The following is a 25,290-nucleotide window of genomic DNA, read 5'->3' as shown; positions in this document are numbered from 1 at the left end:
GGAACTGCCTCCGTAAGCCAAGGCCTGGTCAGCCTAGACCAGAATGCCCCAATGGGTTTCACCAACCCCTCAAAAAGTCCCAGACTGGACTTTGGGGATAAGACACAGATTTCTTAAGATGATTTCTAAACCTGCCAAGTAACCCACCTCAGGAAAAAGGGGCCATTAGCCAACAATGTACGTCATAATAAGCAAAACATTCGGATATAGATGAGTCAAATAAAACAAAAATGTCTAAAAATCTACAAAAAAAATCAAAAGGGAGGCAAATCTTCTATAAAAGAGCATAACAGACAACTCCTGAGGCGGAAAGATATATTATTTCCTTTTTTTTCCTCCGACTAAGAGATCCTGGAAATGTTATGAGTATGAAATATCACCTACAGATCAATGATATTGGATTTACCCATTTGCTAATGAAGAGAAGGTGTATACGAGATCTTCTGGGAAAAGGCCTTAAGTGCATGCAAATTACGTTGCCCTTTTCAAACTCGTGATTATGATAAAAATTTTATCTAACAAAACGGAGCCGGTGTATTAGCGATTAGCTAATTTACCGGGACTCTGCAGTTATGATGTGATGTTTATAGAAAGTATTAAACATTATCCTTTTTTCTTCTTCTTCTTCAAAATGTCATCTGGATAAAGCAACTGATATCTGGTTACAAAATATGTTTTTTAACTGTTTTTTTTATTTTAAATATTCATGAAAATTAGGATTTTAACTCACCCCTTAATAAAATTGAATTCACAGCTTATTTACCATGAATTGAATACATTAAATACTTTTATAGATTAAATACAAACGTCTACAATGTATCACAAGTTAAAACAATTCATGAATGAAATGGAAACATAATATCCTGCGAATGGGGTGTTGTCCGAATTTAAACAGGAAGAAAAATAAAAAGGTACTTCCCTAATTAACTAAATTCTCAAATATCTGCATTTTTCTCTTTTTTTTGGGGGGGGGGGGCTGCCAGATGGGACTGAAACCCCTTAACTGATTAAAGCAAGGTGGGGTGGAATAAGAAGTTTTTTTTTTTTAATGATTTTTATATATATTTTATTTTTTTTATTTATTTTTTTTTGGTTTGATTTATAATTTTTTAAACCTTTTTTTTTATTAAAATGTAGATTTTATATATATATATATATATATATATATATATATATATATATATAAAAGGTTTAAAAAATTACAAATCAAACAATTGCGAGGTTACTTGTTTTCGGCATTCAGAGCAATAGGAAAAAGCAGGCCGGATTAAAAAAAAATATATATATAAAGGGTCATTAGTATGGGCTTTCGATGGAAATGGTTGCTGTAAACAAGGCTGTGATATACAACATTTTAAAAACATTCACAGCATATTTCAATCTAAAAAAATATTCCCCTGTGCGTTGTAGAAGCCGATATGAAAATCCGCACAATATGTTTTCCCTCCCCATTAAGCTCATTCTTTTACCATTACTTTCTCTCGTTGTCGAATTCTTGCAAACCATCAATAAAGCAAAATGGAATTGGAACAAAGAAACTCATTAGACTGACGAGGAAGGGTGAGGTTTTAAGTCTGAGCGGAAAAGGTGCAGCCCATTTAAAAAAAATAAAAAAAATAAGATAAGATCAATGGCGTTCAGTTCCCTAATGTGATGAATGTAGCTGCCCGTGTATCTGAGAAGTGGCCAGAGCCGGTACCGGTCCCTATACAGAATGCATGAACTTTCTAGGAATTCTATAGAATGCTGAATACAAATATTAAATATATTACCTATTAAGGAAAAAATACAGTTAAAACACAGCTTTTTCAATCATTTAGCTTTAACGCAAATTAAGTCATAATCAGCCAACCCTTATCTTAACCATATTTAAAGGAGAAAAAAAACAACAATTTACATTCCAATTAAAAACCTACAGGTTTGGCACATTCCAATCTAAATTTTTATGAATTCTTTATCTTGCTCGGCTATTCTAGAAACGGCCTTATTTAGAACATTTTTGCAAAATTTTTAAAGGGAACATTGACAGAGATTTTTACAGTCAGACTTCCACCCTACCTGAATAAGACCAGTATGGTTCTGACGCCGCCTTTCTCCTCCGAAGTTGTATGGAGCTGCCATGATTGTTGTCGTGTAAAGGTCCAACGTTACCCTCCGTATAGGCTGGAAAAAGATAAATGAATGACATTATATTTAAACCAAAAGAGCCAAGATAAACTTTTACAAATGTTAAAAAAAAAAAAAAAAAAAAACTTTGCAAAACAATTATTCCAACTACAGTTTTTACCTGCATTTGTATTTATATTGAGAACGATTTATGAGAACGTTTATGTTAAGATAACACTATCAGTGTTTTGCACAATTTATCAAACTCTAGTCTCATTTTAATGAAGGACATATAGCAGAGAAAAAAGTCCACATGACTGCAATAACAGTCCATGATGTCATACAAAGATCTGAAAGACCATGTTCCATCATCGACCGATCCACATCCCCAGGTCTTGGCAGAGCTACTGACGAGCAGAGTTGGGAAGAAAGTCCACAAATGCTACTGTGATATTTTTTTACCCATAATTCAGATATAAAAAAGGTTTTCAGCCACCCTGCTGTGCTTATAAGAAAGGCATCACATGCCAGTATAGAGTCATATGTCCCTATCAAGGCAAAAACATGATTCTTAGAGGGGCTCAAGGGGACATCCCAAGACATTTTGGACAATACTCTGCTTCCAACTTTGTGGGAACAGTTTGGTGAAGACCTTTTTCTATTCCATCAGGAATACACAAATACACAAAGCAGCTCCATAAAGACATGGTTGGATGAGTTTGGGGTGGAAGAACGTGACCGGCAGCACAGAGCCCCAACCTCAACCCCATCGAGCACCTTTAAGATGAACAGGAATGGAGACTGAGAGCTGGGCATCTTGTCCAATATCAGTGCCTGACCTCACAAACGCTCGTCTGCTTGGACGGGCAAAAATTCCCACAGAAACTCCCCAAAATCTTGTGGAAATCCTTCCCAGAAGAGCGGAAGCCGTTATAGCTGCAAAGGGGGGACCAACTTCATATTAATGTCTATGTATTTAGAATGTGATGTCATCAAAGCCCCTGTTGGTGTAATGGGCAGGTGTCCCAATACTTTTGTCCATATACAGTGTGTATATACACATTATATATTTAATGCAAATTTGCTATTTTGCCATAATATATGCCTAAACGGTTTCCTATAAACCACGCCCTAATATTTATGCAACCTTTATGGAACCCCACCTGAAATGAAGGATTTCACAAGGCTGACAAAAGGCTATAAAAACAAAGTGATACTTTATTTTGTTTATTTAAACCCTTAAAAAAATTTATGTTTTTCACTGAAAACACACTAAAATGGTTAACCCTTTACATTTGTTTTTTGTTAGGTTGCTCTCATAAATCGTGACTGCTTTTCTGGCAAAACCACCATGAGCAGCACATAAACACTTTTATAGGTTACAAAACACTTTGATTCAGCACATAAGCATGAATGAATTACAAAAAATAAAAATGCCAGCACAATAAAAATGCCTAATATAAATTATGCCATTGATTTCCAATATTTCCAGAAGTGAAAATTAAATTATGCAAATATATAGCAGGCAGCTGTTTCAGTAATTGCTGCTGAAGAAATTTAGGAGGAGGATGACTGAGCTTCAGAGTAAATATACATGGTTTTCTTTGTATATTTTATATATTACACACATAAATATAAATATTACATACATACATACACACAAACACTTACATAAATATATAATATATATATATCTATCTATCTATCTATCTATCTACACATACATTACATACATACATACATATACACAAACACTTACATACATACTTGGTCAGTTCCGCAGGGGTGGGGAGTACTGTTTAGACACACCCATCCCTCATCAGCTTCCCTCCCACTCCCCACTCGCTAAAAGCTTTCTGGGTCTAGCCCCGCCTCTACATGTGGTTAACCAGAGCCCTACGTGATCACTCTCCCAGTAGAAGGAAAGCTCTGGTTAGTCTACTCTGGGACGTACCCAGCAGGCCTAGCGTGGCAATGTAATATTCTGGACAAATGACCGATGGGCCTGTGAGGCTGCTTACTTATCGATGCTGGTTATTATTCTTATCATTATGCAGAACATTAGAGAGAGAGAGAACAATTATTTTCAGTGGAGACAAATATTAAACTGCAAATATTTTTTTTATGTTGTTAGGGGTGCCAATAAAAAACAATATACAATTAAAAAAGTTAGGTGTCTGGCTGCACTCAGGTCAAGAGAAATGTCTGTACATGATTAGCCGGAATGCCGAGTGGATAGATGATGGGGTTTCAACCATGCGTTGGGTATCGATTAAGGGCCACCTAACAGCAAAGGTGTGCAGTCAAAGCCATTAGAAACCATTAGAACTGGTCTTCTTCAAAAGGAACCATTTGTGGGGAATGCACCAAACATTTAGCAAGGAAAGCGTTATTATGTAGCACTTTCAATGAGTATACTCTAACGATGACCTCTTAATTCTTTAAGGAAGCCTGTTCCACTTGTGCTAATTCCAGAGATCCTTAAAACCTACTTTGTTATTGTTCTGTCCTCCTACTGACATGATGACAGGATTAAACCCAATTCCTTCGCTCTTCCTTCGTGCTACGCGAGACAACAGAACGTATTCCATTCCCAACCAGCCTAAAGAGCCGTATCCTTCTAGAGAACATTGCTGTGATCATTATATTTAGAGGTATGTCAGAAGAATATGGGTAGGGGGGCTTAGATAATTATTACACAAATACCTGTATGGGTCAGGAAATAGATTATAAAGGTCACAAAAGCAGCGCAGTTTTCCCATTTTGTATAAATATGAAAGTTAATTTGTATACTGTCAGCTTTAACGTTAATTCCCACTATCCTCCCATTGTAATAGAGCTACGGAATAGGCTAGTGGTCTATAAATAAATGTGATTTATAGAAGAAAAAGAGAAGCCCCTTGAGATCTACCTAAAATAATGACACATGGGAATCCACAGGGTAAACATTTTTTAGGAGCTCTGGATCACTGGGATTTCTTGCAACCTGCCTCTGGGATAACCGAAAAAGAAACAAAAAACTGAACAATAAAATGGATAAATTCAAATATTTAACATCTTAAAAGCAGCCTCAGGTTTCGCCATTATGCCAGGCATTGTATCAATACTCATACTAAGAGTATTCGTCTCCCTTGTTGCTAGATATACTGCTTATTTCTGGAGCTAAGATGTATCCAGAGCCTATATTTGAACAATTAACTCTTAGAAGGGATTTGTTGTATCCAGGTATTTAATGGCAGGTCTCAAACACAACGAATTCTCTACATGGATCGCTCAGGGCAACTTGTAATTAGTGTCACCCTTCAACCAAGTCAATTTAACTCGGGAACATGTCAGCGCCTGTTACTTCCGGTAGTTCTTAAAGAAGTAAAGGGGGTATGATTACAAAATCAGACAAAAAAAATAAATAAATAAATAAAATTACTGCATGATATTGGAGTCAAACGAGAACATCGTTCAAGAAAAAAAATAAAAAAAGGCCAAACAGAAACAACGAGAATCTAAAACTAGGTTCCCAATATTACCCATTCAACTGTAATTCTCATCGGAACAAAGTAAGCAAAAGAAGGGCAAAAACTGCCATTTTCTCCCCATTGACGACACAATGCAAGCAACATAAAAACGGGTATGGAAACTTAGCCATAAAGTTTCCACGTGGAGAGTTTTTGGAAATGTGGGCAAATGGTTTTTGGACGATATGACTTTTTACAATTGTTTCCAAATCAAATGTATGCTTCAAACCAGATAAAATAACTCACTCATCTATAAAATAAATAAAGTCAATCACATGGAGAGTTCCACGGGTGGCTAAAGAGGAGGGGGTTCGAGGGTAAATCTGTCCACGCCCCTTTCACACCCATTTCTGACAATGCCCCACCCATTTCTGAGCATGTGCTCCTGAATACCAGTACCATTGTTTTTATTGTATGTTCTAGAGCAGAGAAGGTCATCATGCAAGTGGTTGTTTGCTCTACACCATCTCCACAAAGTCAACTTGTTCCTGATCATCACATTAATTTATTTTAATGAATTCAGGAGACCATATGATACATTTTTTTACTAGAACAGAGCAAGCGGTATCGTGTACCTTTAAAATATCTCCTTATTCATTTAACTCTCAAAAAGAATGCAGGTGTTTCCCAAACTAATCTAGACAGTAGGAGATATCTACCGGCATATTGTTGCCTCCTAGGGAAAAAAGAAATATCTTTCGGATATCGAGCAACTTCAGCGCATGACAACATTCTAAAGTAGCTTTTGGCCAGCGCAGAAACCAATTTGCATAATATGCCTTCAGGGACCCGTAAGAAAAAGAAATGTAAATATTTTGAAAAGGAGTACATTATAAAGCTGGTTTTCAGCCCTTGTTAGAAAGGAAACCAATCTGTTCTCCAGCGGCATGACTACTTTAAAGTGCCAGAGTCTTCAAAAATAGCTTTGCTTTCTCCCGGAGAAGCCAAAATTATTATTTTATTTATTTTTTAATTCCCCCAGAACTTTAAGAAGCCTGCTTGTAATTTAGTAGCGGTTTTCTCAAGCTGGCCAGCAGCACCTTCTTGCAGATTCGGTCGCCGACATACAGTCACTGCTACATATAAAGAAATAAAAAAATAGAAAAGCCAGTCTACTGGCTATTTAAGTCAATTTTATTGTAGGAACATAAGAAAAATAAAATTCGGGGGGGTGGGGGTATGCTCAAAATTGCTTGAAAAAGCAATTTCCCCATAATAATAAAAAATTATGCTCTGCACTTAAAATATTAGGGCTTACACGGTGTACGCCCTGCTAGCTGAAGAGCACGCAACACCCAGAACAATCACTCCATTTCCATGAGTATCAATAGTTATGGTCTTTTGGGTGCCAGCGGTCAATGAGTCTTGTTGCTACCATTGGGCACCCTAATGTTAAAGAAACCCACACGATGCATCACTATACAGGCGTGGGGTAGTTTTTTATTTTAAAATAGATGTGGCTACGTAATGGAAAGCAGACTCCCACTTTTTTTGCGGTTTTCCTTGTTTCCGAAGAACATTAACAAAAAAACTTTGGCAGCGGAATAACATTCATTGTCAAACAGTCACATAAAGTCCAGATGTTCGCCTTCAAATGTTTATATATAGAGATATCTGCTCGCGGTTCAAGGCAGGGATGCGGCTTTTAAGCAAAGCCCCATATTCTTTACAGAAAGGGTTATAAATATAATACCAATAATTATATAAAATAATAATAATAAAAAAAAAAAAAAAGTACACACACACTCAAAAACTATAACACTATACAATGTAACCGTAAAGCAACCGTAACTCTAGAAGAGAATATTTGGAAGCCACAAAACCAAAAATCCATTGCCTAAAAAAAACCACACACCTCATCCTTCATAGAACACATCTGGCAGGTAATGGGACACACAAGAGTTGGATATACACAAATATGTAAGAACACGTTGCTGTGTTAGCTTGTAAAAATGTCAATCTCCCTATTAATCTGAGATTTTTGTTGTTTGAAATCCATGCATTATAGATTTGCTGCACAAACTCTTGGAGCTCTGGACACTAAAGCGTCTGTGAATTGGCTTCCAGCTTGCAGTGCACCCAAGGCAGATGTAACAAAGCAAGAAGTGTTCCCATCTGGATAATAATAGTTAAATCACACAGATGTTCTCTGCTATAGCAAATGATAAAATCTTAATGCCCCATCAAATCATCGCAGGTTATCAATAAAACGATAAACGCCAAATAATATCTGGCGACTGAACATTCCAGGAACATAAGGGGTTTCACGCGTGGGAGTCGGAGGTGTCTCGGGGTGATCCCTATGGGCTCCCTCCAAATGAGATCATCTCCTACTAAGCTACAGCCAAATCAGAAACCTTCTTAATAGAAGAGATCTATGGGCTCAATGGAAGCTGGAGTGAGAGCTTGTCCTATAAAGTCATATTTCACTTTGAGCTTGGAAGGTAATATTCAAACACCATTAATCAGGAGACGCTATAAAACACAGGTCACAATTGTCCCTGTTTAATTTGGGTAGCACATCTCTACGGGACCCATATCCCTACATTTCATCTCCGATGTCCCTCTTTGCTAGAAGCTTGGTAAAAGTAACATTGTCTCGCTAGCTACACCTACAGGTTTAATCTACGATAGAAGAGTTCAGTGCTAAAAGATGTGACTTCATAAAGTATCCAAAAAATATAATCATTGGATCCATCAGTTTAAGAAGAGTCAAGGTTGCTCTGTACCCACTACAGCCATATTTCCGAGTGATCCGTTTCAGACTACAGGGAGGTTTGCTGAAGCCTTCTACTGGGAGACTCCAAGAAGCTCATGGTGGAGAGACCCTTTCTGTTATTCTTCCGTTGGCTACATAGTATTCTGATTTGGAAGACTAAGACGCTGATACAGTTTCTTCATTTATCATTTTACAAGCTCGGTCTGCATGCTTTGCTAATATATTTGGTGGCCCGTGGCTCTTGGCTAAGCAGGTTTGAAGACATCCTCGCCAAGCGCCTGGCCTGTTAGTACCGTAAAATCACCAAACCAAATAAGTTATGGAAATTAGTATCTGGTTTATGGAAAATAACATGGAAAGAAACTTTTTCGAAAATGATCTGACAAGCCTTGAAGGTCAATGCGTTGCAACAGATGTGCCCTTGTTTAAGCCACGGAGGACTGAACAACTGATAACAGTTATTGTCAGAATCTATCAATTGATGCCATATGTCTGGACGGGCACAGTTTGAGAGCGCTAATAAAACTCGACTCAGATTATTGCTGCAGAGAGCACATCTCCGAAGATTAGCAGCATTTCAATATTTGCGTCTCCGATCTAATTCTAAGCAAAATATTTGCACAGTCTTGCATTCGAAATGAAGAAGCGCCGTGACTTGTCTTAATATAATTTGAGATTTCCCTTTCTTATTACAGAAATGTTTTGAAGGCAGACGGGAAGCGTGGTCACAACAGGAAAATATCTTTCATCAATTTGAGATATATTTCGATTATTAAGGGCGATTTTAGTTCATCCAAGCAAACTCAAGCGGCTGATCAGTACGGAGGCATGACAAGCAGAACCAGGACACTCATATTTTTTAAACCATGCCGATCCAAATATACGAATACGACAATAAAAGGGACAAAGCTAAACTTCCAAAAACAAGTAAACATTGTTCTAACATTTAGAATAGTTAAATGCAAGCCCATGAACAGTGTGCAGTCTCACAAGCCACGCATGTCCTCTCCCGGGAAGACGAAGACACGTGGGAGAGAACCGACAGGTCTCTAAGCAACCCGATGTGTGCCAAAAACAACAAAATCTGGGCTAGCCATTGCAGATAAAGCGGACGCGGCTTCCTCGGCTCTCAAAACGCGACGGGCACTTTTTCTGCGCAACACCCTATTGACGACACATCACTCAATCCCTAATAGATGAGGAAGACGGGCCAATGCAGGCCAAAGTCAGACTGAGTTATGTTGAAGAACTGTTTGGTGAGATGAAAATCCAATAAATAAATAAAAAAAAAAAAACACACGTCAGATACTATTACAATTATATTATTAGAAGTCTACTAACAAATCAAGTGGCCGGTGTCTCCTTGATCTTCTCAGAAATAAAATAGTCATTTCTGTAGAAGGATAGAATCAAGCGGCATCGAGGTATGGATTCAGTGATACCTTGTATCAAGATAGAGTGGGTTACAAAAAGGTAACAATTGAGAAGACTTTCTAAAGTGAAAGGAAGGAAATTAAATGTACAGATCTGGGGTTTAAAAGTCTCAAAAATGATAATCCACGGTAGAGGTTCTTAAAATAAACTGCAATAATTGATATATTAGAGAACATTAGGGAACCTACGAAAGAAATATCTTAAATCAAGAAAAAGGCTGCAAATCAATAGACCTTTTTGTTCCAGAGGCGATTTGGATACAGTAAAAGCTAATTTATATTTCTTTTCTCCTTTTCTCTGGGGATTATGAAAGCATTAAAGTGACGGAAAGCCGGCTACAAACAACAGGCAGGAGATGTAAGGCTAAAGCAATAGGAATGGACGTTTTTAGAGAGGAGGATAGTTGGCTGTTGACACGATTCTCCAAAAAGGAAGCTGGAGACGTGTGCAGAGCAAGTGAACCAGGGGGGGAATAAATCCCGAGGGAGGGGAGCAGCGAATGTGACAAGAATAATCTCAGGAGATAAGGAAGAGCACACAGAAAACAAATGGAAGATTATTAGAAACAGCGGCAAATTTCACAGAAAACCTGCGCCTGCCTTTACCATGTATCCACGGCATTACTGTTACCTGGACGGTCTAATACACATAGAATATATAGTATATATATACATACATACACACAAACACATATGTGAATAAACACATGCTGTAGAGGTTAATTCTGCAGGACGGAGAATACCGATTAACGGAGAAATAAGACAAGGGCCAGACTATCCTCAGACCATCTGACTCTCTTGCTTTACAGAACAGCTCGTCGGGTCGGAGACCCCTTTCTGTGACCATTCTAATCACTCTAGGGTGTATTTTTTAGCAGCGGTAAAGAGAGGCTGGCCTTTTGTGACCTTATCATGATGACCAAAAACTAAAGAGGGGATAGTGATCTTGTATCTTCATGCAAACCCACGAGATACTGATAGCTCCCTAAGTAACTTATAACGACTCCAGGATCCTTATGGAAAAATGGTTGAATTGATGCATTGAGCGCACACTCACGAGTGGCACTGCCAGAATTACAGCTCAATTAAAGAGCATTGTGTGGAGTCACAGGATTCCCGCTACATAATTCCCAACATTGGCGATTTCAACGTTGGCAACGGGACTGCCTGTCGGTTGAGTCACTTTTTGAAGGCACCAAATTACTTCTTCTTTGAACCCACATGAGGGCTTTCTCCGATCAACCCCCCCAGCCCAACGTCGCATTCTGGGCCCCCAACATCTCTCTCCAACCTCTCCTTTTCCTCCAATCCCATTTTTTCTTCAAATCCTCCCACTTAACCAAACATTATTTCACATCTGCACCTTCTCTCCTCAGTCATCTCATGGCCGTCTTGAATAGATAGGTCTGTTACATAATAATGTCCTAATAATATGCACTCATCTGAACTTTAATAAAGAGGTTGTTCAATTCAATATATTTCCAATCATCTTATTCCCATTTTATTAGTAAGCTTTCATTTCTACAATTAAATCTTCTTTTATCTCTCAAGGACATAATGATTCACTTTCATGTCGAATATAAATCAGGACTTAAAATATAAAAGGATTTATCTCAGCTCGGATATGTGAAGATTTTCATTGTTTCATAAAGTTGTACAATGAGCACTTATTTGAAGTTCCACTAGAAATCATCCTTTTTAATGCATTAATTATATTTTCTTCCTTGTACACAAAGCTCAGCCATTTACACAAACTCAAGATATTTTTTTAAGAACCATAGCTGTAACACAATAAATACAGTATTATCATTTGAAGTAGTCCAAGTGCATTATGTGACTTTGTTCCCTATTGCGGGGTATTTGTGTCACCGCGTGGGGTGTTTACAAGAAGACCAATGGGTTTTATTGATCCCGTTCAATTTATAAAGCCGTTTCCTGCTGTTTCTATACACATTAATCGGGGCTTTTAGGGCTGTAGAACCCTTCGATACACTCATACCCAGCAAACATTCTGACCTCCTAAAAATGAGCTGTATCGGGGAAGGACAGGGGGGCATCAGGGATTTGGAATGCCCAAGGTTTGACCCAGAGTCTTTGGCTGAAGCAGTGCTTCCCTGGGTCTCCGGGAGAGATGAGCAGCATTTAGCCAAACCCATTCCCCTCCAAACTCAGGCGATCTGTGTGTTTGGTAAAGGTAAACCAAGAAGGTAGAGGCTTCTGGATCCGTGAAACATGCTCTTTTTTTTTTCTTGTTTCAGATGTTTTGGAGAAATTTTTTTTCTATTGATAGAGCTATATTGACTTTGCACCACTTTGCTTCCCTTATGTGCTCACACTCCACTGCCACTGTTCATTTTCTTTCTAAGGTGTTAAGCTTCATTTAATACGCCTCAGGGTTTCAGAAATAAAGCTGTCTCAACTCTTCCGTTCCACCATTAAGGTATTTCCCCCAAGTTCTACCAAATAAGATAAAAAATAAAAAAGCTTTTAAAATTACTTTAGGGTAAAAAAATGAATTCTAAGTAGCAAACCTGAAGTATATTCAGAATAAAAAGACTAACAAAAATACTAAAAACATATAGGAGTATGAAACTACCTATATGCATTTCTTAACATGTATTTTAAGTCCCTTCTCTAAAATTGTCTGGACAAAAATGAATGTAAAGCTTAACTGCCATTTTCTCATAAAGATATATATAAAAAAAACAAAAAAACAAGCTAACAAAACTAACAAAAAATGTAAAACTAAAAAAACTAAATAAAAGATGAATTGATACTTTCTCCTAGACTTTCTAAAAGTGCTGTGCCAAAAAATAAAATAAAAAATTGTTTGCAACATTTCCTGATTAGGTTAATATCCTGCATCTGTTTTGTCTAGAATGTTGGGTGGAGAAGGGAGCAAACACTATGCAGCCGAAGATCAGAGACCGCCGAAATCTACTTATTTGTTTTTACTTCAATTACAAATCCTTGTGACCCATTAAATCCTCGCAGTCAAATAAGACACAATTAACCCAAGGACAGCAATGTAAAAGCTCATCATGGGATAACCGAGAAAAGCCTTATATGTGTTTTTTTTTTTAATTTGTATAGAAATAAGATGAAAAGGGGTCTACTTTATGTAGACATTTGGTTCCAAGAGATGGTTTTTTTTGGGGGGGGGGGTATCAAAATTGCCAGTAGCTAAACCATTTATTATATATTTTATATAGTACAGTGTGAAGCCCAGCTAACGAGTTATCTTCATTTATCTTGTAAGACGTCCTTCGAGATGACCTTTAATTGGTGGCAGCCGTTTGAATGACTTGTGGTTGAAACCAACACCAGTAATGCAAAAGAAATACATTGTTACTATTGTGGAATATGCCTCCAACTGTGAAAAAAGTTTGGCCCCAAAAGTGATTGGAAGAAATTTTCAGATAAGAAAGTGACTGATGGGAACTCAGTTTGGTTCAGAAGATCACAAGGACCTTGGCAACCCAACTTTTTGTAAAATTACTGGTTTAGTAGTGGCTGATGTGCTTCAAGTGATAGATATCCCAATGTTTAGAGAATGGAATTATTGTCTGCTAAATTACGATGTTCTCATCCAAGTTAGAGGCATATTTTCATATGAATGAAGGGGCACTGCGCTGGGATAGCACTACCTTTGACATTTTGGGAAACGCTCCGACATTTAAGTAAAATAATCCTTAACCACAGGGTGAGACTGTTTAAGGCCAAGAAATTATCTCTACAATTTTTCGGTTTCTCCTTCGGTCTAACTTCAGGCCAGAAGCAATAAATGTCTCCAGGCAACATGTTCTATAATGTTTAAGGCAGAAGTGCTGGCTTCCTATCTTTTTGACAGGATTGTCCAGTTTGAGGGTATTTTTGTCTAATTTGTGCATTTGGCCCCTATATCAAGAAGTTACTTGGAAAGAATGTATCTCCTCTTCTTGAGTTGAAAGTTCCTACCTGCCCTGTTTTTTTTTTCTCTCCCATAATTACATCTCAGCCAAGAAAAAAAAAAGATTTGAAAAACTAGAAAAATGAACTGTCAAGCGCTAGAAGCAATTAGATGAATCACGAAAATAAAAGCTGAACAGATGTCAGAAATATGTCTTTAGTTCAACTACATCCTTTATGATTATCTAATGTTATCTCATTAACAAATCTTAAGTCATCCCCTTTAATTATGTCTTATTTTTCATTAATTAAAACGCATTCTTCCAGGGAACAACACACTGAAGGAAGTCGTCAAACAATACTATTCCTGTTCAACCTTCCGGTCTACAGCGTTCAAAATTAAAATCATTTGAAAAAGAAAGAAATAAATAAATAAATAAATTTTTTGTTGGACGGGGTATTTTCTTGCTTATAACAAGAACTTAAAGATGGATAAAAGTAGACTAAATTTGTTTTTGTACATGTTTTAATTTTTTTGTAAAGGGAACAGCTAGATCTCAAAAATATTTTAAAAAAAAGTGTTAATTTTTTTTTTTTTCATCATTGTGTGCAGCCAATGGAAAATGGAATCTTGGCCTCTCCCTCTCCTCCTATTGGTTACATGGGACGTTCTCATTTAGATCTCTGAAACACTGATGCAGACTTTATTTTTCAGATGTTATATATGTCATGCAAGTTCTCCTTATTATATTTGTAATATTATGGGTTTCCAGAAAAAAAAAAAAAAAAAAAAAAAGGGCAAGAAAAATCTCCTAAAATAAAAAAAAAAAAAAAAAAAAATTTGAAGGTAGTACCAAGTCTGACTAAAGAAACAAAAAATATTAAACAGTTAAACCAGAAGACATTAAAGCTGAAAACGAAGGTGAACAAAAGGGAAATTAAATAACCAGGGGAAAAAAACTATTTTTTTTGGCCTTTCAACTGCAAAGATAGTAATTACTGCCTCCGGGGGAAAAAAGCAATTTTCATAAACTTAACAAAAAGATTATTGAGAATCTATTTGGTGGCTAAATTTACAAAAGAAAAAAAATATATATATATATTTTGGTCAAAAAGAAAGTACTTTTTATTTTTAGTACATTGCACAAACTGTTCCTTTGCAATTAACGAAAAACACATGTGTTCCGTTTCACTGAAATGCACTGCAAGCCCTTCCAACGAGCCCAATCGATTAAAAAAGCCGTCGGTAAATCCTCCTGCTATAAACTTGATTTCTTCTCTAGCTTATAGTACGAACTGACCTTTTTACCTTTTTTTTTTTTGGAGGACCGGGAAAAAGCACAGAGTTTATGCTAAATAAATAAAAAAAATCCACGATGAAATGGTAACAAGACGTTTCGCCTTGCGCTGAGACCATTTAAAGAGACAGCAGCACAGATACCGATAATGAATGCTAAAGGAACGTATCACCGTTTTATTAGAGAAAGTAATGCCTATTTGTGTAAATTCAAAATCACTGTAAAATATATTAAAATCAATATATAAAAGGGCTGACTTTGAAGGACCAAAAAAACCACTCACAAGAGATAAACATCTGGTTAAAAAGTAGCGTTAATGTTTACAGATTTGGTGTAAGTCACACTTTGTGTTATTTACTCGATCTTGCTTCCGTGGTGGCGGCTCCATCGCTTTCTGACAGGTCTGGTCCTATTTATAGAGACATCAGAGAGCCTATGAGAAGATCCTGAAAGCCCACGTTCCATGGAGACTTTAAGGGTCACAAGTTCAGCGGGGCGAACAATTTATTCTGAGCTACAAATGGACTTCAAATTCATTACGTAACAGAGTCAAAATGATTCATTAAAATTAATAAATGAAGGACGCTTCAGATGGGATCATTTATTTTAACCACACGCGGCTTAGGACTAACAGAAAGCACTCTATTAAAAACAAAATACCTAAAAAAGGATTTATTTTTGTAATTTTTTTCTCTCTTTCCTCTGGGCAGTTTTCAGATCTAGAGTTCCCAATTGAAGGGCATTCCTTGCCCTAGACAAGGTCAATTAAAAAAAAAAATAAAAGGCAACAGCCCCTTTTGCCTCTGAACTTAAATGGTTTTCCAAGACATCGGGTGAAGGACAAACAGAAATGCCCGGGGAACGTAAACGATTCAATAGACTAATTCATGCTTTTGTCTGTATTTCCTAAACAACTGAAATTGCTTTTTTGCTACACAAATTCCTTCCTTCGCTTCTCAGTGTGAGATGCGCGATGACTGCACGCCAAGCAGCTTGGCTCCAATAAGCGGAAGATAGTCAAGCCGTGGATGGATAATAAACTTGGACATGCAGGCAGTGAACTCAGACACCAAGATGTATGGTATTATGATACGGTAATAAATAAGACCAGCTCAAATCCATGCTACTTAGAGAAGTCTTCTGGAACCGGGGTTCCCGACTCGAAGGGTCAAGGTCTCCCACCAATGGAGGCTTTTGGGATCTCCTCGCAAACTCTTAGATGCCTCAAGAAGCACAGGAGTAAGTAGCTGGAGTCTATATACAGACCGGAAGGGAGTTTGGATTTAGGCAGCCAGCTGGAGCATGGACTGCCAATGAATTTTGCCCAACAATCCACTGCCGACCATAAGAATTCCAGGCATGTCATAAAACGACAACTGTACAAGTTTCCAGGGATAAATATAAACAAGTAAAAAGACACCATAGTCTATATTTTACATGGAAACACACATCATGGGGAGAGGGCATTGCTGAGGTACAACAAAAAAATTTGGGCATTCCAGTGGGGTCAGAGGTTGTGCTTGTGATGGTTTTTCTCTGGTGGACTTAACATTAGGTTTCACAGATTATATGAAGTTTGGATCTCCAGCATTTTGGCAATAAGTTGTTTATGATGTTTTTCTTGTTTTGTTTAATTAAAAACTAAAACTTGCCGAGATCCTATTATGTAAGGCTGCAGGCGTTCATGAATCAAGCCGAGAAACTAAATTTAAAAAAAACAAGAACAGTAAAAAAAAAACAAAAAAACTAATTTTTATCCAAATGGGTGGAGATTTTTTTTTTTTTTTTTTTATTGCTGTACTCAAAACATTGGCACACACTGAAAGCAAATCTAAAAAATTACTTTGAGAGTTTTACCTTTTTGGACAATTATAGGGGAAGAAAAGGCCTCATACAATTTATAGCAAAAGACATTAACGGCAGAAAAAAAAAAATAAAAAAAGCCGTTGGCATCTCCCAGCAAACAAGTCGACGGTAATTTACATTTCGCACCTGGCCATCCATTATGTCTTCCTATTTTACTTTGCAGATGTTCTTTTGTATTTCTGTATTTCCGAAGATACATTATTTATGTCAACATGTATCACACTGTTGGTGAGCAATGAAAGTTAACCGTTAACTGATAAAATTGCTACTTTGCCGACGTCATAAATTCACCTGGTTCCTTAGTGGTTGGATCTAAGAAGAAGTGGTAATTATAACAACGGAAGGTTAAAATTAACACAGTTCCGTCTAGGAGAATCAAGAATCCAAACAGATTAAACCTGCTCATAAAGAAATGATTTAAAAGGGAAAAACAAAGGAAATTAAAAAAAAGTTGCCAAACAAATTTGTAATGGTTACAGAAGGTTTAATCGAGCAGCCATGTTTATTGAATATTCCATTGCACAAGCTATGGGGTCATGTATTTGGCAGGCTTTAATAAATTAAAGGTTAATATTGTTATGTACCCAACAATAGAAACAAACAAAATCTAGAACCTCCAGAAAGCAGACATGTTGTTGATGGATATGTCTCCAACTGGTGTCCCTGCCCTTGCTTGACCATTGGTGGTAGAAAGGGTTCAGCTGGGTCCAGAGATGTATTGACCTTGGGCACTGTTCTAGGCTTGACCCGAGGTAGTCCCCCCCCCTGCCACCCCCTCCACGGCCATTGTCTTCACTGATACAACGTCACGGCCCAAAGTACCTTTTAAAACAGCGGACGGAGGCCGACGGCTCGGCACAGCCTCTATGGTGCAAATGGGCCAGTGTGGGAGATTAAAAGATCTCCCTTGTAACAAGCACATTGAGCAACAGGACACCGAGTCATGGGATTTCTCCCCCTGGACTTTCTTCCCTAGGCCAGAATATATCCCTGGCTTGGTCGTTAAGAGATGGAGGCGAACATTCTGGCAGTTTTATGATCTGAGACACTTCTTCCTCTACAGAAATGATATTAAGTTCCCCAAAGCACCAGACAAGGAGCTAACTGGGGCTTAGGGTTAGATCCTGAACGTTCCTGAGTAAGTCTGACTCTCAGCTAGTCGCACAGTATATGAACGTTAAAGACAGATCAGAGTATAAATAGAGAAGGCAAAAGTGTGGCGCATGGATATTACGAAAGAGGTCCATTTTTTTTTTTGCAGTCTTGGAAAAGTTAACCAATTTTTAGAGTTTCTTTGAAAAAGTTGAAAAAAAGGTTAAGGTTAACTTAAAAATACAAACATTTCAACATTTTTTATTCACTACCCCTTAGCAATGAAAGCCTTTCCAATGAAAGTCAATAACAAAAAAAGAGAAGGGGGGGTAGTAGGAAATGGTCAAAAACGTGGTTATTAAAAACACGCCAGCGCAGACGGGGAACATTTTAAAATCCAATGCAATGAGTTTTAATTTCAGAATTCTACGCCTGCGAGGTAGTTTTATTGAAGAACACAAAAATCTTTCTCTGTATGCAACAGAGATTTGTAAATCTTCTGTCTGAACTACAAGCCGATTACTGCAACTCCTCCGACGGTAAAATCCAACATGCAACGGAACATTAAAATAAAAAACAGCTGTCAATTCATTAAAAACTTATTATAAAAAAGGGAACAAACAGGCTTCATAACAAAATCAGACACAACAGATTGAGAACCCCCGTGTCAGAGACAGTTTTATCTTTAAAAGCACATGAACTCAGACAGGTAACGCCGCCTGTAGCTGCAGAATTAGACAATAACCACCGAAAGCAGCATCCTAAATGTTTTACACCGATGATTTATGAACGTTATCAGTGCAAATAAAATAAAAAACTCAAGTTGATATCTGAATAGCTCTCATACAACAGAGAGAAGAAGTCGGGTTTCGATGAGATTCGATGCGTTTGCCAAAAATACTGAAGCTTCTCGGAGTTCTGTGACCCGGTGGAAGATTCCGGTAAGGTTCCACCGATCCGATAACAGAACACAGGAGAGCGGTACACATAAACGTGTAGTGGTACATTCTTCAAACCGTCTCTTTAAAGGGTCAGTGGAAGACTTTTGTTCTCAGGAACATCAGGTAAGCAGCACCACCGTCCTTTAGAGCGGTGCCGCAAAGCCCTTTAACCAGATTTAAGGGTTTCACGAGTGTTTCTTTGATTATGAAAAAGGCGATGGCTCTTTGGAGATGTTTTCTTTGAGAGCCTCGTATTGTAAAGAACTCATTTCACTGGAAGAGGAAAACAGAATACCCCCACTTCAAATAAAAGTCACCTTCTCTCGAAGTGGCTTCATCTGCAATAAATGTAAAATGCGTTGAAGCCCCAATTCAACCCTAAGAAGAACGCAGCAAACATCTGTACTCCTGGCACTTTAAATAATGGCTTGGTGTCGATAGAGGTCCCCACTTTACCTCAACAAGTCAATGGTTTTCAGTCAAGCTCAGTAGAGCTTCTTAAGATACATTTAATACGTGTCTGAATGAAGTAGTAGAGTCACCATTTTTAAAAATATAGCAATGTTAACACAATGAGGTTATAAAGCTTTTTCCATGCTATATGACGTTAACGTATCAGTGCCCTCCAAACCTCCATCCTGAACTACCACCCTACGATTTGGACTTCAACAAAGGGCAAACTTTATGGCATACCTCTCGTGTCCCTTTAGTCTGGCCGTTCCTTCCTTGGTTCCCAAATCCCCGATATCCCCTCTTTTCTAGGAGCTTGGAATGTTTGGTGGGTACGAGGGTATCACGGGGTTCTTCAGCAAATAAACTGAAGGCTGTAGCCCCCTTTAGATCCTGCTCATAAAAGGCCACCACTTTTCGATAAATGTATTATTTTTGGACACAGGTTCACTTTGCTTCTTTAACTAACACAGCAATAAAATGTGATTTTGTGTTACGACTTGAAGATCTATAGCATCAGCTGTTAGCAACATGACATCAAGTTGAACGTACTGCCTATGGAGGTGGTGATCGCGGCAACTGCGATGATAGCTTTTAAGAAAAATAACTGGATTAACTTTGGCAAAACTGGCCATATACCCACATTTAAAAGTTTATCCATGGATTATTCCGACCACCATCTGACCCAGGAAGATTTTTTTCCAGGGAAATCTTGGCTTTTAATGGATATTTAAACACATAATGCCCCTAGCTATTTATCTGCCTATAATCTTACCAGACATTTCTCCGCCATAAACTTCACTTCAATCTATTAATATGGACAAGCCGTGCTCGCTCCCTCTCATTGTTTCAGGCGTGCATTGTATGCGATACAGCGCACGCCCAATGAGAAACAATGAGTGACCATTATGAATCCATTTGGGCTGCATCATTATCAGTTCAGACTGCAACCAAATCCCATTTTCCCTTCGCAAATTCAATTCCCATCAATAACCCAAAATACATCACTAACAGCTCATGTTTCCAGCTTAAAAAAAATAAAAATAAAATAAAAATAGTCGATTACTGCCCGTTTGGAATAACCAAGCCACGATATCCATTTCGAACGTGCTTCGAGGAAGAGACGGAAAAACACAAAGTAGCGAGAAATGCAAATGAATTTGTAGTTATCTGTTGAAGATTACCCTGGTGACACAACTTAATATTACGTTTCTAGTCACGTCGCCTCAAAACCCTTTTTTCTTTATTATCCTCCTAAATATTAGCTCACGGTCCTTAATTTAGCTGCTTGAAGAAAACAGCCTGCTTACTTTGTGAGGTTCTGCTTCAAAAAAGAGATTATCATTAAGACAAAAAAAAAAATAAAATCTTCCACAAATGGTTGAACGTCTGCGTCACGTCTAACAGCAAATGTTGTTGTATTAGACATTAAAAAGGTTAATATTAAAAAGGTTACGGCTGCTCAAAGGAAAAAAAAAAACTTGGATGAACTTCACGCATAAGAGCAACACAAAGAATTTTGGGTCTAGAACCATCAAAAATTATGCCACAAAGCAAAGTTAGATGTTATAAAACAGAAGAGTAGGGTGTTCTTGTTGATTTCACATGATACGGAGTATTCATGTTTACACATCAGCATCGGAGAAACATCACTCTTCATAAAAACACTGCAAGCCCCCCCCCCCCCATGATCATTTTCCTTTAAAGTATGAACCGAATACTAGATCATAAATGACATTTCTTCGCGCAGGATTTTTGCGAGAATCATTAACTTAGACTTTATGTAAATGTGTTTTCTCTTTATGGTCTCTCAGGCAATTTTATCCCATGATAAATGCAGTGCTCTAAACCATGATTTCTTCCCCGAATAATCCATTTATAAAAAGCTAAATGTAGAATTCTTGTAGGTAGTATATTTTCTCGTGAAAGCAACAAAAAAAAAAAAAAAAAAAAAAGGGAGGTAAAAGACCTTGAAAATATATTTCTAAAGAGAGAAAATGAGACAATGACACAGAAAGTGAGACCGAGGACACAAAGGGTTCCTAATACAGCAGTCTGAACTTTAGAACACATTGGGACTTGATATAGATAAAAAAAATTAAAAAAAAACAAAAAAAACACATGGTTAGCTCATTGATGGTGGCGGCCATTGGGTTTCTAGCTCTCTAGAAATACCCACCATCAACTCAACCACCAGTTCGCAACCTACTGGCAAACATTTGACGGAACTCTCAAGTAGCAAGTGGGATGTTTGCTACTTGATATCTATTGGTTCTATCACCGTCCGGCTAGGTGGGCGAAGGGTGAATAGTGTCGGTCAACATTCCTTGACCTCTTTTTTTAGCCCCAAAAATGTAAAATAATCAACACTAAATAAAAACTCAACAATACTCCTGGTTTGGTTTTTTTATTTGTGCATTGTGAGTATATGTATAAAAGGGATACTTTTTATGATACAGTATCCTTTTTTTCTCTTTGCGAAGGCTTTCATGGCACAAGCTTCTACACACACCAGGGCACGCGTTACAAAAGAACCTGATGAATCCCAAAACACGTTTCCGCTGTCCGTCAATGACAAATTCCCAGACACCTGCCATCATGACGCTGATTCACCAGAGATGACATTGTACGACGGGGCGGGTATCTGACAAGCGGAAGATGAACTGAGTGCCACAGGTTGTCTGTTTCAGCCTTTTAATAAGGTCAGTTCCCGATCTGCGGCTTCACGCTGGGGCTACATTCCTATCATCAGCATTCTGCCCGCATAACGGTACAAGGGAAAAGAGCCATGAAAGTGCCGTTATCAATACAGAATAGCAACCTCTTAACCGCGTCGCCGATGCCGCCTTCAAAAATAAGTGCGCCGACTCAACTCCTAAGCCTGTGGTAAAGTATGAATGTTTTATGCCGACGTTTACAGAACAAACCAAATAATACATTTCTGCATAAATATTTATTCCATTTTTAGGCAGAAATTGGGTTCCTATAACACGTGGCCCAGGGAATCAGAGCAGAAGGCCAGGACAGGGTGTCCCTTGGATGGCGCCCTCTACTGGCAGGGTGATGCCATCAGTTCAACTCAACCCTTCCGGCTCCATAAACAGATGATCCCAACATATTAACATTTTAAAACCCCGACGGTACCCTGCTTAAAAAACAAACAAAAAAAAAAAAAACGTACACAAAAATACCGAAATGTCAAAATACAGAAGGTTTCAGAACTTTGAAAATGTTTACAGCAAACCAAGAACATAAAAGTGGTGGAAATAAACGTATTTGCCGTTTCCAGCATTATACCGTAATGCCTCTGAACGGGACATTAGTTTCCCAATTGTTGACCGTTTTGCCGTTTTTTTTTTTTTTTTTCCTTCTGACAGTCGTGCCTAAAAAGACCCAGGGGGCAACGCGCACCGATTCATCATATGTCCTGTCTGGAGAGTGTGTTGGATAATGGCTATTGATTTCTTGCTTTCTCTACAGCGTACTGCCTGGATCAGATGGCTTCAGAGCCATAATACAACAAATACATAGAACATGCGCAAGACAAAAGGAAAAAAATCTCAAAACAGAACAGGGGGGGGCTATTGGTTAAAATCCATAATTAAAATTAAATTTTTTCATAGAAAAAAAATGGGCGCCTTTTTTATACTGTAAGACCGCGTATATAAAACTTTGCCTTCTTCTAATCCGTACACGGCGCGTCACCGTTATGATTTTATAGTCACACAAAGAGCCGCCTTGGCTATTTTATAGACCGTAGCAGAAGCAATACTGGCGGCATTGAAATGATCCTAACCAAAAAAATATATAATAAATAGTCTATGGGGTACGGTCTACTCCACCGGTAGAGGAGAGACGTTCGTTAACCATTTTTATTGTAAAGTAACCCATTTCATTCAAAACACCAACAATAAATTAAGATCAACGTTAAATGAATCCGCCTTGGGGCATAAAAAAAAAAACCACAATAAAACACTTTCACCCCTCCCATATAACAGAAGGACCTTAACATACAAACATAAGGAGGTAATACAAAATCTGGAAAATAGTTTATTTGGACATTTTTGGGTGCATTTGGGGTTAAGCTGTAATTAAAGGGCTACAATCGGTACATGCATCTCTTTCTATCGCTATAACCATTAGAATTTACAGATAAAAGTATTTTTACAAAGTTTAGCAAAAAAACGTATCCTTTTTATGATTAAATTTCTCTTTTTTTTTGTTAAATTAAGAAGTCGTTGCATCCCAATGGGCCATTATAAAATTTGTATGCGCGGAATGTAGAAAAGAAAAAGAAAAGTGCTTTAATGTCATTTACTTGAAAAGATAACAATGAATTAATTCACGGTAAACATAAGACCGTATGCATAAACAATACAATGTGGAACAATTAAAAATAAAGTCACGGTTTTTGAATCCGCCGACGCCGAACCCATACATTTAGCACGTACCTAAAGAGCTAAAAAATCTCATCTAGGTGTTAGCTTTGAATGCAAACAGTTGCAGAGGAGCTTATAATATGATGCAAGCCCCTTGGGCTTAGAACGCAAGGCAAAATAAACAACTAAATTTAGATCTAAGAGTACTCCATTAGCGTACCCAGCCAATTAGGATATGATGCAACTGCTGTCAACACAATGAAAATTTCAGTCGCATTTAATCTGAGGGAAAAAAGAAAAGAAAAAGGCAAAAAAAAATAAAAAAATTGGTTTTGAAAAAGAAAAGTAGTTGGTGAGAAAAACAGAACAACCCATTTTCTCTAGACCCCAACTCTTTGGCTCGTGCATCTGGTGCTGGGTCATAGGAGGTTTCCAGGGGTCTAATGAGACCCTTCAATGCACATGAGTAGAACGTGCTCCCATGACCACCTCACTTCTGTTCTTAAGAACATCCAGAATCGAAAGCCTTGATGATCTCCCCATGGTTAGTCCGATCACTAGTGGTCTCGGCGGGTGAAGAGGTCCTGAAAGTCTTCTACATCATGGATGTCGAAGGCGGATTCGGGGAGCAGTAATATAGCGAGCCCAGAGGCTGTCAGGATTATGGATTTGGAGACCCATATCATAAGATCACGAGGTCAGTGAAGTAACACAACAAGCCTTACTTATCATTAAGTTCTGGGGTAACGTTCTAAATCATTAGTAGCCGTTCAAAACATTTATTTGTTTCCATGGCGATTGCTCCACATCTATAAATACAGCCATTCAGACTCCAGGTGAAGCTTTGATTAAGAGGTTATCTGGATGAAGGATCTCCTATAAATCTTCGGTGAAGGTCTAAATAAGAATTAAGAGTCTATTGTGAATATTCTTAGTGACCTATTGGGCTGCGAGTCCCCCGCACTGTGACCCCTGGAAGACGCGGCCTGTCGCCAACCTCACGAGCTATCGGCATGTGCGACGGCACATAAGTTTTTATGGATATTAGAAGCAATAGATCAGCCAACCGCCGGTCCGAGGTATTGTACCGCTATTCAGTAGAAGCCATTGTTCATGCTATGACAGAGAGCATTACACAGGTGTGCAGCCATCCGCGCACAACTTTGATAAAACAGTGGTAATAGTTGGAACGATTGTTAAATTAAATCCAAGAGCCGGGGAGACAGGAGATCAGCTTCGCATAGGATGAATGCTCAAACATGATATAGATAAAAATTAATCATAAAATATATGGAAAATGAAGGGAATTGGTATTATTCATTTTTACTGTTTTAGTAAGTCTCGTTACCCTACGTCTTCGTCCAGCGCGTTTTGGAATACCCTCCAAAAAACATTGAAAAAAAGATATATAAGAAGGGCCAAGTAAGCAAGGAGGCCCAACCTCACTGATCTGTCACAGGCCCTCTTATTGGCCCTAGTATTCCACTACCAGAGACTGGGCTCTTGCAGGCTTTAGGGCCCATATAGCCCCTTTTTCTGCAGCTTGGAACCCATTGGTCCTCTTTCCAGGGATTGGGGCCTAGTGGTGGCATTGTGAGCAGGGGTA

The 25,290-nt window shown here is 38.1% G+C and overlaps 1 protein-coding gene across 1 annotated transcript in view; it reads right to left on the bottom strand.

The window, feature by feature from the left end:
• LOC149278692 (receptor-type tyrosine-protein phosphatase gamma-like) overlaps positions 1-25,290 on the bottom strand; it is a 176,319-nt gene that overhangs the window by 142,947 nt on the left and 8,082 nt on the right. The window contains exon 2 of the mRNA XM_089501835.1: positions 2,059-2,163. Coding sequence (XP_089357961.1) covers positions 2,059-2,163 — 105 coding nt within the window. The remainder of the gene's footprint in view (positions 1-2,058; positions 2,164-25,290) is intronic.

Source organism: Sceloporus occidentalis, unplaced genomic scaffold (assembly GCF_023333645.1).
Source record: "Sceloporus occidentalis isolate IW3139 unplaced genomic scaffold, rSceOcc1.0.p SCAF_183, whole genome shotgun sequence".
Taxonomy (NCBI): domain Eukaryota; kingdom Metazoa; phylum Chordata; class Lepidosauria; order Squamata; family Phrynosomatidae; genus Sceloporus; species Sceloporus occidentalis.
This window is presented reverse-complemented; position numbering and strand designations above follow the sequence as displayed.